At 42.4% G+C, this 21,063-nt stretch overlaps 1 protein-coding gene and 1 long non-coding RNA gene across 3 annotated transcripts in view; one reads left to right on the top strand and one right to left on the bottom strand.

Moving 5' to 3' along the window:
• Positions 1 to 16,368, bottom strand: part of DUSP22 (dual specificity phosphatase 22) — a 463,313-nt gene extending 446,945 nt beyond the window's left edge. The window contains exons 1-2 of one of the 2 annotated variants that reach the window (XM_069217759.1): positions 16,028 to 16,365; positions 1,903 to 1,979 (exon numbers count right to left, since the gene is read on the bottom strand). Coding sequence is in view for 1 of the 2 variants with exons in the window: in XM_069217750.1 (XP_069073851.1) it covers positions 16,028 to 16,048 (21 nt within the window). In the remaining variant the exon portion in view is untranslated. Of the gene's footprint in view, positions 1 to 1,902; positions 1,980 to 16,027 lie in introns of both variants that reach the window. The other variant, XM_069217750.1, reaches the window with a different exon arrangement.
• Positions 16,369 to 16,535: 167 nt separating this feature from the next.
• Positions 16,536 to 18,377, top strand: LOC138268274 (uncharacterized). The gene is made up of 2 exons (XR_011199970.1): positions 16,536 to 16,716; positions 17,864 to 18,377. It is a non-coding gene; the product is annotated as an uncharacterized lncRNA (long non-coding RNA).
• Positions 18,378 to 21,063: the final 2,686 nt, after the last annotated feature.

Below are 21,063 nucleotides of genomic sequence, written 5' to 3'. Positions count from 1 at the left end.
CAGCATGAGTGGGACTCCTGACACTGGTATGGCTGAGAGCTTGGAGTCTGTGAACTGCCATGCGCTGCTGGAGCTGCAGCTGCAGCCGAGGTCCCTGTACTGGAGCAGCAGAGTGTACTGATTGCAAAAACCTAGGTTCCCTGGCAGACAGCACGTGTGGGGTTCCTGACACTAGCATGGCAGAGGGCTAGGAGTGTGTGAATCGCCGTACACTGATGGAGCTGCGCCCGAGGTCCCAGTACTGGAGCAGCATAGTGTACTGACTGCAAGAACTAAGGTGCTCTGGTATACAGCGTATGTGGGGTTCCTGGCACCGGCATGTCTGAAGGCTCAGAGTGTGCAATGATGGTGCAATGATGGAGCTGCGAGAGTGGGATTCCAGTACGTAGCAGAAGTGGGCACTGTCTCTAAGGATTGTGGAGCCCTGGTAGAGCTGGGTGCCTTAGCTATAAGCAATCACAAGTGATCCTATGCCCTTGCTCTCAGCACACAAGCAGGCATACCCGGTAAAGAAAATCCAACCCAAGGAAGGGCGGGAGCCTAGCAGATGAGACTGTGCAGAGACCCCACAAAGACTGAACGTGATCAAGATAACACCCTGATTTATAGCCTTGTTTACAGCTAAGCTCAGAGGAAGAATGCTCTGCAAATGAAAAGGGAAGCTTCCCTGGACAGGAGCATGAAACAAAGTTTAAAAAGTCCCCTACAGACCAGATAAACAGGACAGAGAGTAATTATACAGTAGTTGATCCCTCTTCCCACACAGTAGAAGGAGGGATAAAGAGGCATTACTGACCACTAGCAAGCATGGCTTTTTAAATGACACAAACTAACAAATGAAATAACTGGAAGCCTACATAAGAAGTATACAAGAGGTTGTACGCTTACACTCAACCTAAAAAAAAAGGAAGATGTCAGCATTTAGAAGCTCATTCAAAAGTCTTTTCATGAGTCAAGAAAATCGAGGTCTTCTCCATCAGCAACAGGAAGAGCGAGAGGGAAGGGCAATAAAGCCTGTACCTATCAAAGTACAAGGAAAGAGTCACACTGAATCCAAGTGGAAATGGTAAATTAAAGTCCAAAGTAAATTGTGATTTGTCCAATAACAATGTCATGGGGATCGAAGGAATCCATTGTCCAATCATAAAGCATCATACAATGGACATCTGAGACATAAATGAAAGTTCACAAAACCTTCATGGGAAGGCAACCATCTTTGCTCTCAAGTACAACTTTGCAACAATTCATAGTTCAGACCAATCTCCATGTTCCCATTCTGTTGGTGTACTATCCTCAAGGTTACTTGCTCAGGCTCTCTATGAATAAGACAATAGTACATCTATTTCCAAACTAACATTTCATGTGAACGAAATCTGAAAGAAATGACACATTAGCAAAAAGAAAACAGCTTTCTCACGTTTGTGAGGCTCAGGCCCAGCAAAGCAATATGACTAACTAAAACAAATAGAAATAAATGATACACTTTATGAATGTTAATCAAACATATAATATTATAATTTCAAATCCCTCATTAATATGTATTGTTAATCCCTGTTAAATTAATTTGCAAAAATCGAATTACTTGTTAATGCATATCAATGAATGTGATGGGGAACTTCGTTTTTTAGGTCACACACGCAAGCATTTTGACCTGGTGCAAATAATGTGGGCGTTTAACCACACCCACCTCAAGCCCATCACTTTCATTCATTCCTGGGCTTGCCTTTCAAAAATCACTTAATGTTGGAGCTATTGTGTTTCTAAGCACTATACTCCATTTAATCTTTGAAAATTCATACTTTTACTTGTGTATGTTAGGTTTTTGTTGTTTTGTTTTACTCAGATACATATTTTTCTAAACTGGTGTGGAGTACTTTGAAGAACCGGGAAAGGCAGGCTCACCTCTCCCAGCGGTGGAGGGGACACCCTAGGCCTTCAGGGTCTCTTACCAGCAAAGAACACAACAGGCGGAGTCACGACTGATGAGGAAGAGAAAAGTTTTATTAGTAAAACAGATAATAGCTCGAGCTGAGCACAGTGTCCCAGGACAGTCTGAATGACTTTCCTACGGAGGCTGGCTGCTTCATTCTGCAGCGTACAATCTTATATAGTTAAGCTGCCCCCCTTCAGCCAGGAAGCCACCCCTCCATATCTGGTGAACACAAAAGCTTCAAACAGTTCTCCTTTTAACCCGAGAGCATCCTGCTGACGTACATACATTTGATTAGTCTTTCCTGCTTGTACTCCCACTGTCTCGGGAGTATCCTGCTAATACACGGCAAAGTGACAGTTCATTTGGTTGACAGTTGGTTTGATAATTTACGAGGATATCCCTTGCAGGAGGCCCCTGGAATGCAGTGGGAAGAGGTACAATTCTGTTCGTGCACAATGATAAGAAGGATACAGCTGTGGCTCGGTATCCTGAAAGTCAGCTTGGTTAGATAAGTGGAGAGACCCAGAGGAGGAAATGGTTTTACACAAAAACTGAGTTCACAGGGAAGTCAACTTACACAGTTTTAATGAAGAGTCAGCTTTGTCGAGCACATGGCAATATTAATGGAATACGCAAAAATAAAGTCTGAGGCAAATACATCTCGGATTATTATTTAACAACTTCTGTGGTGTTTTCACTTTGTTACTTTGTGTATGTACAAATAATCTACAGACTGCATCCGAGATAAGCCTAACTGCTTCAGCCAAGCTACCAAGAGGGTAGGCAGGGGTTATCGTAGCTGTGTGACTCCCTTACCCAGACTAGAGTGATGATCTCTACTTGGACAGCATGCAAACCACTGCAAACTTAGAGACCCCATTTCTAACACTGGTGATCAGCGGCGAGGATAGGACTTGAATTTGTACTTTTCCGACAGTGATTGGTGTACACTACTTCCATATTGCAGACCATTACACCCTCACATACTGGTTTGATTTATTTCTCTGCACCTTTTGAGTTTTATTCGCAATCATGTCTCCATCAGTTGGAGCTGCAGATTTGGTGTTCGTGAAGGAGAGGTTGGAGACCTATTGGGTACTTAACCTCAAAAAGTTCAGCAAGAAGCTCAAATGTCCTATAAAAGGCCTCACTAAGAAGGGGGAGCTGCAAAGAGTGTGGAGGGCCTGGTTGGCAGCAAAGGAGGCTGGTAAGCAAAAGAGGAGGAGAATGCTATTGGGATAGAGAGGAGCAAAGCCTCCATGGTTGTGGTTCAGAACCTGCCAGGCAGGAAGGTACCTTCCAGGGCAAGCAACAGTGTTTCCTCTCCAGGTCTGTCTCTAGAGGAGCTGGAGAATAGGAGGAGAGCCAGGAACCTCGAGTTGGAGCTTGTAAAGCTCAGGTTGAAGCAGGAGAGAGATAAAGCTTTGTAGGACACAAGACTGGTTGTTTTAGCCCACAAGCTGAGCTTGAAGGAGCTGGTCTTAAAGAGCAGGTTCAGCATATCTAGTGGTGGCAGCTCTACAATGTATTCCGGGAGAAAGGTACATATACTCATGGCAGTAGGGAAGGATTTTGTTTTTGGGGATGACATAAATCAGTGGTTTAGGGATTATGAAGTAGCAGTGAGAATGAACAGGGTCCCCCAGAGAGATTGGGAGCAGCGTTGTGGAAGTACTTCTCAGTAAAGGAGAGAGACACCTTGTTGGTGTTAAAGCAAGAAGATCAGAGGAGGTAGCCTGCCATGAAAGAAGCCCTAACTAGGAGATATGGTCTCACCCCAGAAAGTTACAGGGTAAAGTTTAGGGAGAGTACTAAACTTGGTTCTTAGACTTGGGTGGAGTTTGTTGATTCCTTTTGCAGAGGACTGGATGGTTGGGTGAAAGGCAGCGAGGTAACAGACTCTAAGGGGCAGTACAAATTATACTGCATTGGAGCACTTGTATAGTCATTTCCAGAGCTGTGCCAGCACTTGATTGACAGCAAGCTTACTGACCCCATGAAGCTTGCCAGGGAGGCGGACAGCTGGCTCAGCTCCAGGATAGAAAAAAAAGCTGTATGTGGAAGACGTAGCCAAGAGTGGGCAGGGTACCAAACAGAAGAAGAAGGGGGAGGTCCAGGGAGACACAGACAGGTCCTGGGATAAGCGGGGAGAAAAAGGTTCCCATGTCCCTTCTGACAGGAAGGAGGGAGGTTATAGAGGATGGTGGCCCAGGATGCCCCATTTTCAATCGTGTTGCTTTGAGTGTTCCCAGCTAGAACACAAGAAAGTGGACTGTTTGTCCTAAGAAAACCCCCACTAGTGACCCCTCTACAGGGGTGACCAATGTGGCCTTAGATGGAGGTAATTTCCAGGGCCAGGTTGCAGACCATGCCTTAATCTCCCTTAGTTGATCCTAGAATAGTACAGGATTAATAAGCATTAAACTCAAATTTTGTTATGCAGTTGCACTATAGACACTTTGGTATTAGAACAGCTGGTGCTTATCAAAAAACAGGTCAAAACGATACTTGAGAGTATGCAATTCTACTAATTTGGATGACCTTTATGGAGTGAAGTTATAGATACACAATAGATAAAATAAAATCGCTATTTTTAAAGGTGCCAATATTAATAATGTGCAATCCCCTTCTTATCTCAATCAAGGCTAGAACGACTTTAGTTAGAATGTTGCTCTTACCACTTAAACACATTTTACACAAAAAGTATTTGATAATGAATAAGTCAGATGGTTAAGGAATACAAATTTTTTTTTTTTTGGGTGGTTAACAAAATCACCTACATACTTTCATTATAAAACATTGGGCATTAAAAAGAGAAAAAAATCAGCTCTAGCCCATGTCCCAATGTGCCTACTCGTCCTGCGGATCTCATATTACTAGCCCTCCTAGAGAACTTTCTACAAAGATAGAAAATGAACAGTTTCAGTAACTTCGCAGACTTTTTAAACAAAGGTGTACACAAAACATGGGCTAATATTGAACCACATCAAATTTTTAATAGGCTTGATGCTCTCGTCTTACAGTCATTTTTTTTTTTTTTTTTTTTTTTTTTAAAAGAGATGCATAAAAAAAAAATATAATGTTAACATCTGAGCTGGTCGAGGATCTCCTCGAGAGCACTACAAGCAGACCAGTAGGTTTCTGGAAAACCAGGCTAGATGCAGCAAAGGGGACAGATTAAATTCACAGAAATGGATCATAAATGGTAATCAGGCAAGGACATGACTATTTTGGATGAGACAAGAAATACAATTAATCGCTACAATTTTAGCAGAATGCATTTTTTTTTAACTAGTGGCTAGTGTATCGGACTCTAATTATTTTAATAAATTAATTTCTAAATACTGCTAAAATGTTATAGATGTGAATCTCAGTTGGAGTCCAACTGGTCACATATTATATGGTCATGTCCGAAGTTGGAAAAATTTTGGGAAAAAATATTGTTGTACTACACTGTGCTTTAATTTATCAGATGCCCATCAACTAATTCTGTCGGGCTTTCCATCAAAAACTGGGATTGGTTAAAAAAAAAAAACTAAACGTAGCAATGCTTGCACCAGACTCCTTAATATTACAAAAGTGGAAAACAGCACTAACTCTTTCATTTGACCAATGGATAGCTAAAATGGAGAAAGTAAAGCGGTGTGAAAATGTATATCCACTTAGTACCAATACAGCTAGAAACTTCCTGACATTATAGGGATTTTTTAAGCTGTCGGATATACAGAAAGGAAGATAGGGATGAGTTGCTAAAATGTGTTTTTTTATGAGTTAAAATATTTTGATATTAAGTACTATGAAATTAAGCAAAACTGCATTTTTGATTTTGAATTTGATTTTCTTTAACCACTGCTGTATCAAGGTCCATTCTTTTTTATTGATTGATGGTTTAATGACTAAATTCGAAAGGCAACATTTTCTACCAATTAATATAAGTTAAAAAATGGATTGCTCGTAAACTGCAACTGTGCCCTAATAATGGCAAGGGGCAAAAAACTCTGGTGTGGAGGATCAGCAGATGTTTCTCTGCATCGTGCATAACCATGACATAAAAAGTCCACATCTCTTCTCATATACTCTCCACTGAATGAAAATTGAATAGCATCCGAACTTGGAACAGTATCTTCAATAGATACACTGCTGTACTTTGTACAGTTGCTATTGCTCAAACATTTTATGCTCTGATCACTGTCATTCACCATGGCTAATGCACAGATAAACCTTACCTCCAAGCACTTCTGCCTGCCAACACTGTACTGTCCATCCATTACCAATTTGCTCCTCTTCCTTCTCACACTTCTCATTTGTGAGGGAGACCCATTACTAGAGACAAACATCTTGTATCTCCAGTGCTACAAAATACATATATTTTAACCTATTCATACTTCCACTAAGAGAGGAGCATGAGGATTAGCCTGGCATAGCAAGTCGCGTTTTTCCTCTACCCCCTGAGGCATGTAATTTTTTGTTGAAGCTCCAGATATTACACCACATCTGGAGGGTGTAGGTATGTATTTTTAATCACTCACTCATATGCTATTTGACTTATGAGAATCTGCCATGTGTCTTCCACTGTGGCTAGCTTGCAGTGGATACAGGAATACTGCTGCGTACAGCGTATTCCTATGACACACCTCTCCACTCTTCGGAACTTTACTCAACTCTACCCTATGCCACTCCACTCTTCTGCATTCCATGCCTGTCTACGCTATGACACTTCACTCTTTAAAACATTTACTCCGCTGTATTCTACGCCACTCCACTCTAAAACATTCAGGGACACTGGACTCTACAATTTGAAAAACATTTTTATTAAAAACCAAAACATTAGAATACAAAGAAAAAAACTAAAGGTTAAACCTTAGTTATTGTTAGGAAAACTATTTATTCTTTTTATACAAACCAAGCCGGAACTACACAAACATTAGAAATTCTAAATTTATAACTATACCTTAAATTTATAATTTACGCAAATCGTATAATTTGTGAGAACATAGTGCATGGTACAGTGACAGGTTATAGTTATTGCTGCTTAGCTACTGAGTTCACTACACTGTATATGGAGGTGCAGGAGTTCTAATAATTTAAAGGTGGTGTGTACTTTATAAATTTAAGGTAGAACTATAACTTTATAATTTCTAATGTTTGTGCAGTTTATATAGAAAGAACAACGTTTTCTAACTATAACTAATGTTTAGCCTTTGGAGATTGAGATAGATAATATAGACACACACACACACGGCCATGGGCATGTCTGTGATGGCAAAAATAATGCCAGGGCTGAGTACAACATGTTAGGCAGGACTAGCTTAGGTTAGTGCAAAAGATGCCCATTTTTGCCATAGGGTGAATAACTTATATCAGGTTCATTATTATGTCAGCCATGATACCGTAATATAAAGGCAAAGACAGCTTATGTCATCCTACCAATATGCAAGATATGGGTACTATGCAGGCTAATATAGTAACCAATGATTTCTTGATTGCTTGAGGAAAAGGCAACTCCTTCCAATAGCCACAGTGCCAATATGTACTTGTATTTATATGTGGAAGGTGTTAAGTGCCTACTTAAGAGGGTAACAGTTTGGAGAAAAAAGTAAAAGGATGAACTCATCCTCTTTGGCGATGATGATGGGACTTGGCTACAAATCAAACTGAGAAATAAAACCTCAAAACTACTGTAAAATAAGGCATGAAAAACAGCAGCAGTAATCCAAGAAGATCCTTGAAGAATTAGTAGCAGAAAAAGGGTAAAATCAGGGACGCAAAAATCACCAAGGTGGTGATGAAAGCAACAACAAAAAAGTAGGGCTTTGAATTCATTGTGGTGTAATAAATCTCAAACCAAGACCTCCTAATATATGGACTAACTAGGATATGCCATCACGGGAAATGGGATGGGCAACATCTTAGCTTGGGAAGCTCACGCACAAATTACTGGAATGACAGGTAGACTTAATTGGGGAACAACGGGGTTAGCCATGCCAAGTTCCACAAGAAAATTAACTTGTTCCAGTATGGCTTACAGGATATAGAGTGTTTCCACCTCTTGCCTCTGTTGCCAATCTATCTTCCACATTTTGCTCAGTAGGTGTAACAGGCTGTTGCTGCTCGAAACCCACACAGATCGCCACACCTATAGAGTGGTCAGCATGTTGTTGGCAATTCAAGACGAGCAGGCAAAGAACCCCTGTTGCACAGAGCACATCAGGACAGCCCAAACAATGCAAATTACTCGAGTAATGCACTCTTTATCTTTGATATCACACCAAAGAACACAGTCTTCCAGGCGGAAGACAAGGCAGAGGTAATCCCATATTGACTTAAAAAAAGAGGGGAGGGGACTGCTTTTGCCAAGGCCACCAACATATTCAGTACAACTACTACACAGGGTAGTATGTTCATAACATGCTGGCACGGGGTCCAACATGATGGTTGTTAGAAATGGTGTCTTTGGTTAATAGTCAGGTTACCCCCTGTTCAAGCAAGGACCCTCACTCTAGCAGGGTAAAAGAAAATCACCCTCAGCTAACCCCTGCTTATCCCCTGGGTAGCTTGGCAGAGCAGTAGGCTTAACTTCTGAGTGCTAGGTGTGAACTATTTGTACCAACACACACAGTAACTTAAGGAAAACACTACAAAATGACATAACACAGATTTTGAAAAATAGGAAATATTTATCTAAACAAAACAAGACCAAAATGAAAAAAATCCACAATCCACAAGTCAAGTTATCAAGTAAAAAGCAAAAAGAGTCTTTATGTAGTTTAAAACACACTCTAACACTGTTAGCGTGAAAATGTACCTTGGGTGCGTCAAACATAACCCCGCACGGGCGAGTGTGCGGCAAAAATGGCTTGCGATGCGTTGAGTTCAGTCACGAGCGAGACCTTGCATCGTTTCTCCTTTTGTCAGCTCGGGAGGCATTGTTTCTTCTCTCCGCAGGAGAGGGAGGCATCGATCCGGTCAGCACTCTCGGGTCCGGGCAGGCCTTGCCTTGTTTTTACATGGCCAGAGGTACTTGTGTCAGAAATCCAGCAGCACGATGCTCCAAAGACCACGGAGTGTGGATTGCGATCTCCCAGCCTCCGTCAGCAATGCTGCACGTCATTTCTCCAGCTCCGTGCATCGATTCTTCGGTCGCGTTTCCGTCAAGCGTTGTTTTTCAGCTGCAGAGCTGGCGGCGCGTTGTTTCTTCAGCCGCAGATCGGAGTTGCGTTGATCTTTTCCCCGCACGCGCTCTGTGCATGGATTTCCTCCTCTTAGGGTGCCAGCTTCTCCTTTCAGGGTCCCACAAACTGGATGGGCACTACAGGGCAGAGCAGGAGTCTCTCCAGAGACTCCAGGTGCTGACAGAACGAAGTCTTTGCTGTCCCTGAGACTTCAAACAACAGGAGGAAAGCTCTAAATCAAGCCCTTGGAGATCTTCACAAGATGGAAGGAACACAAAGTCCAGTCTTTGCCCTCTTACTCTGGCAGAAGCAGCAACTGCAGGATAGCTCCACAAAGAACAATCACAGGCAGGGCAGCTCTTCTTCCTCAGCTCTTCAGCTCTTCTCCAGGCAGAGGTTCCCCTTGGTTTCCAGAATTGTTCTAAAGTCTGTGGTTTTGGGTGCCCTTCTTATACCCAATGTTTCCTTTGAAGTAGGCCTACTTCAAAGCAAAGTCTCTTGAATGTGAAATCCTGCCTTGCCCAGGCCAGGCCCCAGACACTCACCAGGGGGTTGGAGACTGCTTTGTGCTAGGACAGGCACAGCCCTTTCAGGTGTAAGTGGCCACTCCTCCTCTTCCTCCTAGCACAGATGGCTCATCAGGAAATGCAGACTACACCCCAGCTCCCTTTGTGTCACTGTCTAGTGTGAGGTGCAACCAGCCCAACTGTCAAACTGATACAGACAGGGAATCTACAAACAGGCAGAGTCACAGAAATGGTATAAGCAAGGAAATGCCCACTTTCTAAAAGTGGCATTTTCAAACACACAATCTTAAAATCAACTTTACTCAAAGATGTATTTTTAAATTGTGAGCTCAGAGACCCCAAACTCCACATGTCCATCTGCTCCCAAACGGAATCTACACTTTAATCATTTTTAAAGGTAGCCCCCATGTTAACCTATGAGAGGACAGGCCTTGCAACAGTGAAAAACACATTTAGCAATTTTTCACAGTCAGGACATATAAAACACATTACTATATGTCCTACCTTAACCATACACTGCACCCTGCCCTTGAGGCTACCTAGGGCCTACCTTAGGGGTGTCTAACTTGTAAGAAAAGGGAAGGTTTAGGCCTGGCAAGTGGGTACACTTGCCAAGTTGAATTTACAGTTAAAACTGCACACACAGACACTGCAATGGCAGGTCTGAGACATGATTACAGAGCTACTTATGTGGGTGGCACAACCAGTGCTGCAGGCCCAATAGTAGCATTTGATTTGCAGGCCCTGGCACCTCTAGTGCACTTTACTAGGGTCTCACTAGTAAATCAAATATGCCAATCATTGATAAGCCAATTGCATACACATTTTGTAAAGGAGCTATTGCACTTTAGCACTGGTTAGCAGTGGTAAAGTGCCCAGAGTAACAAAAACAGTAAAATCAGAGTCCAGCACACATCAACAGCCTGGGGAACAAAGGCAAAAAGTTAAGGGGGACCACACCAAGGATGAAAACTCTAACAATGGGAAATATGCCCAGGGACACCTTATGCAAGGCCACCATCATGCCACTGAATCCCTTTCCCCTTTTCCTCCAAGCTCACAAAGACACTGTCAGATACATTAATTTATTCAAACAGGCACAGACTCCCAAACACACATACATTATCAGGCTATTCCTCTCTAAATTCACCTTCCAACACTGATGGTACTGAAGGAGGATCTTCCTGCTTCACTTTCATATTCAGCACTAGAAACAGTGCGCTAGCAAGAACGGAAGGGGTGGAGGTGCGGGGGTTGGGAGAGGTAACTGAAAACTGTGGTACCACATGTGTTGGCAATGTCTGAAGGTCAAGTAGTTTTGGATGGAGGTGCTCCAACAAATCTGTTGACTCTGCTCAATGTCTCTACTACTGGACCTCCTGATGCTCTTGCTAGGTGGATCCAGGGAGAGTTTGGACTATCCCTACAGCACTCCCCGGGGCAAGCTACTCACCTTCTTCCTCTTGGCACCCCCCTCAAAACCTCATGCAATGGTGGACTAAAATATATATATACACATACATACACATACACACATATATATATATATAATGAAACGCTCGACTGCTCTAAATCAATGGTAGGATGTTTGAGATCACGGGAATCTGGCTACCCTTTAAAACCTATACCAAAAGGGACAGGATCCAACCAGTTGCGGTCACCCTCAAGCAAGACTGATCGGGAGGACTCTCGCCCTCGGCGAGTGCATCAGAAGAAGGTTGTGGCAATTCCTTGTGTACTTTACTCAATAATATCCCCCTACAATCACTGGCCTGTGTGTTCTGTGATGTTTTATGCTCATATCATCAGAAGCTGTAATATGCATATTCTGTCAACACAAAAACCTTGTCATCCCATTTCTAATGACGTAATCACCCTGAATTCCCCATAAAACCACACAAATAAAATCTTTAAAACATATTTAATTTCATATGACAAATTAAAATATAATAATGTAACCTTCAGAAGAATGTTTAATATATTTAAATGAATTAAAGATTTAATTTGAGATTGTCTTAATAGTGCAATAGCATTTTATTTTGTTCTCATTTACAATATATAACAAACATGTGTTACTAAATTTTTCATAACTTCAGTAAACTTTTTGAATCTTCTCTAGACTGTGTTACATTAAAATGTTATCTGAAATTACAATTACTTTGCTGAAGGTTACATTAAAAAAATTAATTAGCTAATGTAATGTTTTTATTATGCATTAATCAAAAGTAGAATACAGAATTTCAATTTAATTGTATTTTAATAATTGCTACATTCATTTTTAGAATTGTACATACAAAAGTTATTGAAATATTGTTTAAGTAATGTGCACATTTTTGGATTATTTTAAATATTAAATTATATGTATTTATGATTTTACAAACATTAAATAACTTAATTTAACATTATTTCCTTTGGGATTTTATTTCAAGGCCCTACCTCCATTATTATCTATTGGAGAGTGTTACAGTATCAGTGGTTGGCCATGTGTGGTGCGGACTGTTTTTTTTTTTTTTTTAGTAGTAGTAACTTACACTTGTAAATTTGGCCTTACCCCTTCTTTCAGGGGAGTGGAAGACATGCAATTGTACACTTATGAGTAACCTTATACTTGAATTTTGTTTCTAGCCATTAGTAAAGTTGTGCAAACGTGTAAAAGTAAATTACACATGTAAATTATGTACATGTAATTTACCTTTGTAAATAGTCCAAAAGACTTTGCGCATATTTCAGGAAAAACAAGTAACTAAGAGAACTAAAACCACTTTGCTCAGTTAGCATGATTCACAGAAATCATTCCATACTATGCTCCGCCCCACCCAACAGACCTGAGAGGCTGGTCATGCTACTTACAGAGCTGACCTATTAAACAAGCATTGGCAAAGCCAATAGGTCTTGCCTATGCAAGAGCTATTGACTTTGTCAGTGTATTTTGCCATCTTGCACACCAGCTTGACTGCTGATCAGCAGGGCTAAAAGTGGTGTAGAGAAGAGTGGTGTAGAGTTTTGTAGAGTGGAATGGGGAACAATGGAGTAGGGTGTTGCTGAGTAGAGTGCCATAGAGTGTTGTGTTTTGGAGTGGAATAAAGTGGAGTCACAGAGTGGCGTACAGAAGGAGTGGACTGGTGTACAGTGTATTGGCGTAGAGTGTTGCAGAGTGTAGTTGCGTAGAGTGCTGTGGCATAGAATTCAACTGCATACAAAGCAGCATCGTAGAATGCCGTGGCCTCAATCAGAGTGTTGCATGGTAATGTGGAGTGGTGCAGAGAAGCGGTTGAGCACAGTAGTGTAGAATGTAGTGGTACAGAGTGCAGTGATATAGAGTGGTGCAGAGTACAGTATAGTGCCGTAGAGTGGAGTGCTGCAGATTGCAGTGGCCTAAAGTGGAGTGATGCAGAATATAGTGTCACAGAGCACAGTAGGTAGAGTGCCTTGGCAAAGAATGCAGTAGACTGGCGTACAGTGCAGAGGCAAAGAGTGCAGTGTTGCAAAGCAGAGTCGGAGTGCTGTGCTGCAAAGGGGCACAGAGTAGAACGGTGCAGAGCAGAGTGTAGTTGTGCAGAACTGAGTACAGCGCAGTGGCCTAGAGTGGACTGGTGTAGAGTGCATTGGCAGAGTGCTGCAGAATATAGTGGCAGAATGCAGAAGAATATAATGCAGCAACACAGAATTCAGTGGCATACAATGCAGCATCAGAATGTAGTGGTGTAGATTGGACTAGTGCAAAAAGAGTGCAGTGGCGAGAACTGCAGTGGTGCAGAGTAGTGTGGGGCAGAGTGCAGTGGTGCAGAGTAGAGTGGTGCAGAAGAGGTGGTGTAGAGTAGAGTGGTGCAGAAGAGGTGGTGTAGAGTAAAGTGATGCTGAGGGCAGTGGCGCAGAGTGGTATAGAGTGCATTGGTACAAAGTGCAGTAGTTAGAATAGAGTTCAGAGGCACAGTGTAGTAACAGAGTACAGTGGCGTAGAGAGCATTGGTGCAGAGTAGAATGCAGTAGCGTAGAGCACAGTTGCATAGAGTGCAGTGGTTTAGAGTGACAAACTACAGTGACACAGAATGGAGTAGAGTGGCGTAGAGTGCAGTGGCATAGATTGTTTAAGAGTACAGTTAAGTGGCGTAGAGTGGAGTCATGCAGGATAAAGTGCAGTGGCTTAGAGGGTAATGGCAGAGTAAAGTGGTGTAGAGTGCAGTGGCAAAGAGTGCAGTGGTGCAGAGTAGATGAGAGTGGCCTACAGTCTACTGGCATAGAGTGCAGGGGCATAGAGTTGAGTTGTACAGAGTAGAGTGCATTGGAATAGAGTGCAGTGTTGAAAGTGGAGTGGAGTTGTGCAGAATAGAGTGGACTGTCCTAGACTGGAGTGGTGCTGAATGCAGTGGCGAAGAGTGCAGTAGTGTAGTATAAAGTGCTGTGGCACAGAGTAGAGTGGTGCAGAGTAGAACAGGGAAGTGTAGTGTGCAGTGGCCTGGAGTAGAGTGCAATGGCGCAAAGTGATATGGCATGGTGTAGTATTAAGTGTCGTGGAGCAGAGTGGAGTGGTTCACAGTAGAGTGGAATGGCGTGGAGTGGAGTATGCATAGTGTGGTAGCACACTGCTATTACAGACAATACGTTTTCAATTGAAATGACCATTACATTTTCACAGACATACAGTTTTACTAATAAAATTATACAGAGCACAAATTATAATGTGAGAAAATAGCATCGCCTACTGTATTGATTTGTTCTGATCATATTAGCCTAATGTGATTCATTTCCGATGTGCAGTTTCACTCCCTATGACACAGAGCACTGTGGGGCAGTCTCACATATGGTGACTCACCTAGACAGTGCAAACGTGTTCCAAACGGGTGCCCATTCAGAAAGGCCGTGGCCAGGACTGTAGTTGGCAGTAATGCCCGTCACCTCCTTCCCCTTTGATAGGAGTACACAAACCATCATTGGCTCCCAATACATCTTTCTTGACCACAGCTAGCTTTAACAAGGGAGACTGGGCATGCTGATAGTACCTGGGTGAAACAAAGTGCCCACTAGATTTGGCATTTAGGGTGCCAACGATAATTCACTGCGGAATCAGAAGTGGCCGATAAAGAAAATCCCTTAATATATTCATAGATGCATTAGAAAGCTCCACAGCCAGGTACCGTTGTTTGGAGCAGACATGCATTAAAGGGCAGCACATGATTTTCATTTGCAGATTGCAGAAATGCAGACTAAAACAAGCAATAGCAATGACAACAGGTCTGGGTTATGGTTTATAAATAAAAATGTTTCATTAGTCATCGATGGATTTAGGCATTCGATATGTAATCACACATGAATTTAATAAATCATCATACAGCTCTGCCATTCGTTCTTGCAAACATGCATCCATTTATTCAGTCACTGAATTATTCTTCATGTTCCCCCTCACACAGCCCCAATAAAACACAAATTCAACAACATACGCACGATACAATAAAAGATTTTACAGTAAAAAAAAAACGTGCTGCTACTTATAACACCCCAGGCATATGCTTGCAATAGCAAAACAAATGCAAATTATATAATCGTAGCTTTCTTTGTAATGCCGTACATATTGAGTGGATGTGAGACTGGTCTAAGATATAGGCAGCCTTGGACAATTACACACTATTAGTGAACTTATCAATTTCTTGTTAGGCAGAATTCGTCTGAAACACCACCGACTGCAAGGCTGCGAGAAGATGCCCTTTGGCTGTCTCATTCAAGAAAGGGCACAACCCTTGCTAGGTCTGCAGCAGCCTCGTCAGAGGGCGTGCAAGACCATGACGCACGTGCACTCGCGTGATCCATAGGTGTTTTCTTTCTATGCAGAAGTTGGTCTTGTCAACTCCTGTTTTAAGAAGTGTAGGAGGAACATCTTTTATATTTAGGAGTGTGTTAGGGATAGAAACAGGTGATCTACTCCTCATCTCGCACTCAAATTCGTTTTCAGCGTGGGTGGAGCTTCAATCGCTCAGATAGTGGACATATGCATGACTGAAACACGTATTAAGTACTGTGGAGCACACCCGCAAAGAGAAATAGTGGGAAGGAAAAATTGGAATATGTAAAAAAATACAAAATCAGGTGTCATTTTCTGTCCTATCCTTGCTTGTGTTTTTTTTATGTTCTTCCGTTTGTAAAAAAAAAAAATGTTTGCATGCATCGGAAGAAAAACGAGACTTTGTGAACGACTCACACCTGACATGGGACAATTTGACATGTCTGTGAGGAGTGCGTCAGCAGCTTCCAATTGCTAGCTTAGTGAACGGACAGCATTTTTTTCACACAGTCCCTAGCCTCCCGTTTAATGACATCAAAGACGGGGACCGCCTGTGTGCTAACCACCCCCATGCTGCAAAAACGGGCCAGAAATGACGGGCAGTCACATCACACGTTACCTTGTTCATCCCATTGCCCATGGTGCCTGCCGCGGGAGGAAGGTGGTGGCGCAGAGCCTTCTAACCCGTGTGACTGTGACTGGCTGTGATAAGCTTCTGTGTGCGGACACAGCAGTCGGGGTGCGCTGCCTCCTCTCCTTCCGCGCGTGTCCGCGGGGTCTCCACTCTCGATACTAATGGGTTTCCCGTTTGAGTAGTTAATGGGGCAAAAACAGAGTCGCACCATCTATGACATGCAACTGAACTAGTTCAGGGGTGTCTCCTGGAACCGCCTTCTCGAACTCATCATCTTCCCTTTGCCTCCTATCGCACGCAGTGTTGAACCAGGGCCCGTACCGCATCTCTAGTGGGTCTTGTAGTTCATCCTCCTTCAGAGACAGGCTGGGCGGTAAGTTCCACAACTACAGTCCCCGGCGTGCACCGGAGCAGCGCGTGTCTCACCAAAATAAACCGGCGGTCAGGGAAGTAGCGCCTTCCCCTCCCACAGCGCATTCCTGGCACGGTGAGTTATAAGGAGCTCCTCGCGCTCTTCCGCTTCGCAGACAGGACGAGCAGATGTTACTCTGCTTCCCTTTCGCCTCGTGGGAAAACTAAGCTTAGCCAAGGGGCGCACTGCGCTAGACACCACCACAGAGTCTTTCAAAAACATTTGATTGACTGGGTTTTCTGGGCCTGTGATCAGAATGACGGTAAGGGCTTTCACCCTGTCCGGCTGCACTCGCTTTTTAGTTTATGGTAGGGTTTGTTATATATATTTTTTGTAGTTAAAAAGTACCGTAAGGTGATTCTAGCGCTTTACCACTACATTAATAAACAAAACCCGTTGCTGGGCACATTTTATCAGATTTCCATATTCCGGGCTGGGTACCCTTTCCAGTTTGTTGACCTTGAAGGTACTTGCATGTTTGAGCAAGCCGTTATCAAGCTGAAGGAGAGTCCCCGCATTCTTGAAAACAGCTGATCCCAGTTGCCGAGTGTTTGCAGACGCCTCAAGCCTCTCAGCCTTACAAGCCAACACTGTCGCATTAACTTTTTTTTTAGGTAAAATATTTTGGAAGTTATTTTGTTCCTCCTGATGTAGCCCTGCCTTGGTAGTTTTGCTTGTGAGAAACTGATAAAGTACGTTCCAGCAGCAGAGTTATTTGAAGAGCATAAACATGGGAGGCTGGCACATTATTAGCTCTCCCTCACTAGCCAGTGCAAGCTGTTTGCGAAAAGGCCTATTATCATCTTAGAGCCTATATTTGGCTTACCATTCGATAGCTTTATTTTTACACTGATTTTGCTTGCTTCATATTCGTTAGGTTGTGGGTACTTTTCTTCTCTTATGTTTGCCCTTCCCTCGGAGCATGCAGACATTAAATGTGTCTTTCGGCAGCTCAATTTTGTGTCACAACTTTTTAGGTCAAGCGCACAAGCCCTTCAGACCTGTTGTCATCGATTCTGTGGGCTTTAACCACACCCATTTCACTCCAATTACCGTATTCATCGGCGTATAACACACACTTTTTCTCCCTGAAAATAGGGGGCAAATGATGTGTGCGTGTTATACGCCGATAAAATGTAATGGTTTTTTTTCTGAAATTTCCTCTTAAAATGAGGTGCGTGTTATACGCCGGTGCGTGTTATACGCCGATAAATACGGTACTTTCGTTCCTGAGCTTGTCCTTAAAAATTCCCTTGATTTCAATTGCCTTTTCTGTGGTTTAGCCCTCCTCGAGAGCACGGTTAATCTACTGTTAATATACGCAGCGTCCGTGTTTTGCACATGGTTTCTTGAGTACTTTGAAAAAAGTTGTTTGCTTTCCTCTCAAAGGCAGGTTGTTTGCTTTTCAGAGATCCTCCGTCTCTTGCCTGGGATCGTGAAACGATGAGTGCACACAGCGGCTCAGTACAGCTGCTACGGGTCGTCCCGTCCCTGCAGAGCGGAAAAGCAGAAGGCTCTCGGTGGCTGCTTTGCAGCAGACTCTCTGGCGCGATGTGGGAAGTGTGCGGCTAACGACATACACCGGTCTACAGTGGCGCACAATGGCGCTTTCAAGATTTATGTAGAGCAATGGGCAATATTGGACTAAAAAGTTCAATTATGCATTTACAATGCCAATAGCTCTAACCCTTGCAAATGCGAGACCTATTGCATTGCAAATGCTTGTTTTTTCTTTTTGGTTAAGCGCTCCACAGGAGTGTTTCCAGCTGCTTCCCTCATGTACTTCTGTTCCACTCTCTGCTCTGTGTTGCTCTCTCTTGTCTGCGTGCTTCTCCCTCACCCTCACCCTCATCTAGGATTTACGCATCCTCATTTGCTTTTCCTCTGCATTACTTTTGTTCTAAATAAAGAAGGTCCATAAGACAGGAGGCCAGGTGAGATTCCTTAATCCACATGATGCACAACAACAACTGTCATTTCTTTTGAATCACAAACATTGCAACCAAACAGATGTACTCCTGGAGGAATGTTGGAGATGCATGGAGCATGCGGGCAGAAACACTGAAATGAGCATTACCAAGAATAAACATGACATGGATATAACACATCTTTCTCCTTAAAATAAAGAAAAGCTTAAAATAAAATATAAGGGAATGTGATTTTAGGGGGTGGGTAATGAACATGGCAAAATAACATATCAAAATACAGTCCTTAAATTTACCTTTTTTAACTAATGGAGTTCTGTAACAACCTTAGATTTTACATGTCCAGCAACTGAGTTGTCAGCAATTAGGAAATCAATATACATGTCAAAATAACGTATCAATTAAAACCCTTAAGTTTAACAGACCTAGCTCTGTTACAAGCCATGGTTTCTACATATCTAGCAGTTGAGTTTTCTTGAAATAATTCAACCATGTTACCTATGCCGCAATCCTCTTTAGGAAACAAGACCATCCCTTATGAAGGATTAAAAAAGAACCAGGGCAACGCTTTCTCAGGCATAGGAAGTCTCACCAGAGATTGTCATGATCGAGAAATCATTAGACTTTGTCCATTTCACAACTTTCCTTACAGTCCGCACACAACCATCCTTAGCCACAGCACTTCTTGGATTACATTTCACAACTTTCAGAGGCTTGATGTATTTGGAACTACCTTTCTGAATGAAACCCAGCTTGTGAATCCTGACCCAGTCACCCGTTTCAAAATTAGGTGTCTTAACTGAAAGTTGTTTGTCATAGCATGCTTTCATCTTTTCCTGCTTAACGGCTCCTGTTAGTCACATCCCGGATATGTTCCTCCATCAGCAGCGTCTCTCACTTCAGTTTTCCTTTTTATAAGTGTGTTCAAAGTCTGTTCACTGACCACTTTCGTGAACCACAGAGGACCCAACTTGGAAGCTGGTTCCCTCTCTTTCAGTAGACTAAAAGGACTGACCCCAGTAGTGCTGTGTGGCGTAATGTAGTATATCCATAACTTAGATCTCAGAAAATCCTTCCAGGCAAGATTATTAGGTTTAGGCCAAGTAACCCTGTCACTCAACACTTGATTGAACCTTTCCAGTTGCCCATTGCACTGTGGATCATATTCCAAAGTGATAATATGTTTAATACCATATGTGGAAACAAGGTGCTTAAAATCAAGGGATGTGGACTGTACCCATTATAAGAGAGGATGGATTGAGGATTTCCTTTCCTAGAAAATACATCTTTGAAGAATTCAATAACTGGAGCAGTGGTGGCTCGAAAAGCAAACCTAACTTCTGACCATTTGGAATGGAATTCAATAAAAACCAAAGCATACCAAGAGTCAAAAGGATATTTTGGGAATTGCCATAAAATAACAAAAGCCAATCTTTCCCTAGGGTGTTTAGGCCAGAAAATGGGGAATAGGTGACTCAAATGGACTTTAAGCATCTTCTTATCCCAACTACACTCTGGAAATTTTCTTACACAGCGACCAGTCATCCTGTCCATCAAGGCCACCAAAAATGCGCAGGCAAAAGTTTTTTCATGACAGACATTGCTTGTTGGCTATTGTGAGCAGCTGCAAGAGGTTATGTCCTGATACCAGCAAGTGGTATTCACTTTCCAGCCTTAAAACGCTAAGGTCCTTCAATATCCACATTTTCACAAACAGCCATAAAAGGGAGGCATTCTTCCGGTACCATTTTCTTTTGGGCCATCCTCCCACCACCGCTTACGCACTAACTCAAGAATGGCATTCTTTTCAAGTGCATTTTTCCATTCAAGTTCAGAGATACCACCATCCTACTACCAGACTTCTTACAGTAGTAATACCTACATCTTCATCATATTGATTTATTCTACCTTTCACTTCCAGAGACAATCAGACAAAAAAATCTGCAGTGCTATTTTTCTTTCCCGGCACAGATTGAATCTCAAAGATGTATTCCTGCAAACTGGATAGTAACCTTGAGGGGAGTAAGTGGCACTCTAGCTACCAAATGTGGAGAGAATACTGACTAGAGGTTTATAATCACTTCGACCTACAAAAGTTTTTCCCAAATAGAGTAAAATGAAGTGTTCTGCTGCCCAGATACACACAAGTAACTCTTTTCCAATAACAATATATTTATGTTTTGTTTCAGAAAGAGTCCTGGAAGTAGAAATAACATTCCAGTTCTCTTTACTAGCCATTTGCAAAAGCACCGCACCAACACCGTACATACTGGCATCAACCATGATAATACATTTAGGCTGCATGCAAAATGATTTCAAGGTTGAAGCATTAGCAGTGTCTGCCTTAACTCACTAAAACACCTTCTATTGCTCTTCTCTCCAAATAAATTCGACATTCTTCCAAACCAACTTTCTGAGGAATTCTATTATCTCAGCAAAATGATCAACAAGTTTACTGAAATATTCGCACAACCCCGCAAAAGCTGACAGTTTATCTTTACAATTGGAAGGTGAAACTTCCACAATAGCATTGCCCAAGGACTCTTGGTGTGTCCTAAGTATTCCACTTTTGAGCAAAATAGTTTACACTTTTCAGCTTCAATTTAGCACAGACTGTTAGTGATATGTCTCATGATCAGCTTCATTTTTGGACTAAATTAAAACAGTGGTTTTCCAACCTGTGG

This window comes from Pleurodeles waltl, chromosome 2_1, assembly GCF_031143425.1.
Source record: "Pleurodeles waltl isolate 20211129_DDA chromosome 2_1, aPleWal1.hap1.20221129, whole genome shotgun sequence".
Lineage (NCBI taxonomy): Eukaryota > Metazoa > Chordata > Amphibia > Caudata > Salamandridae > Pleurodeles > Pleurodeles waltl.
The sequence above is the reverse complement of the archived record's forward strand: the minus strand, read 5'-3'. Positions and strand labels throughout refer to the sequence as shown.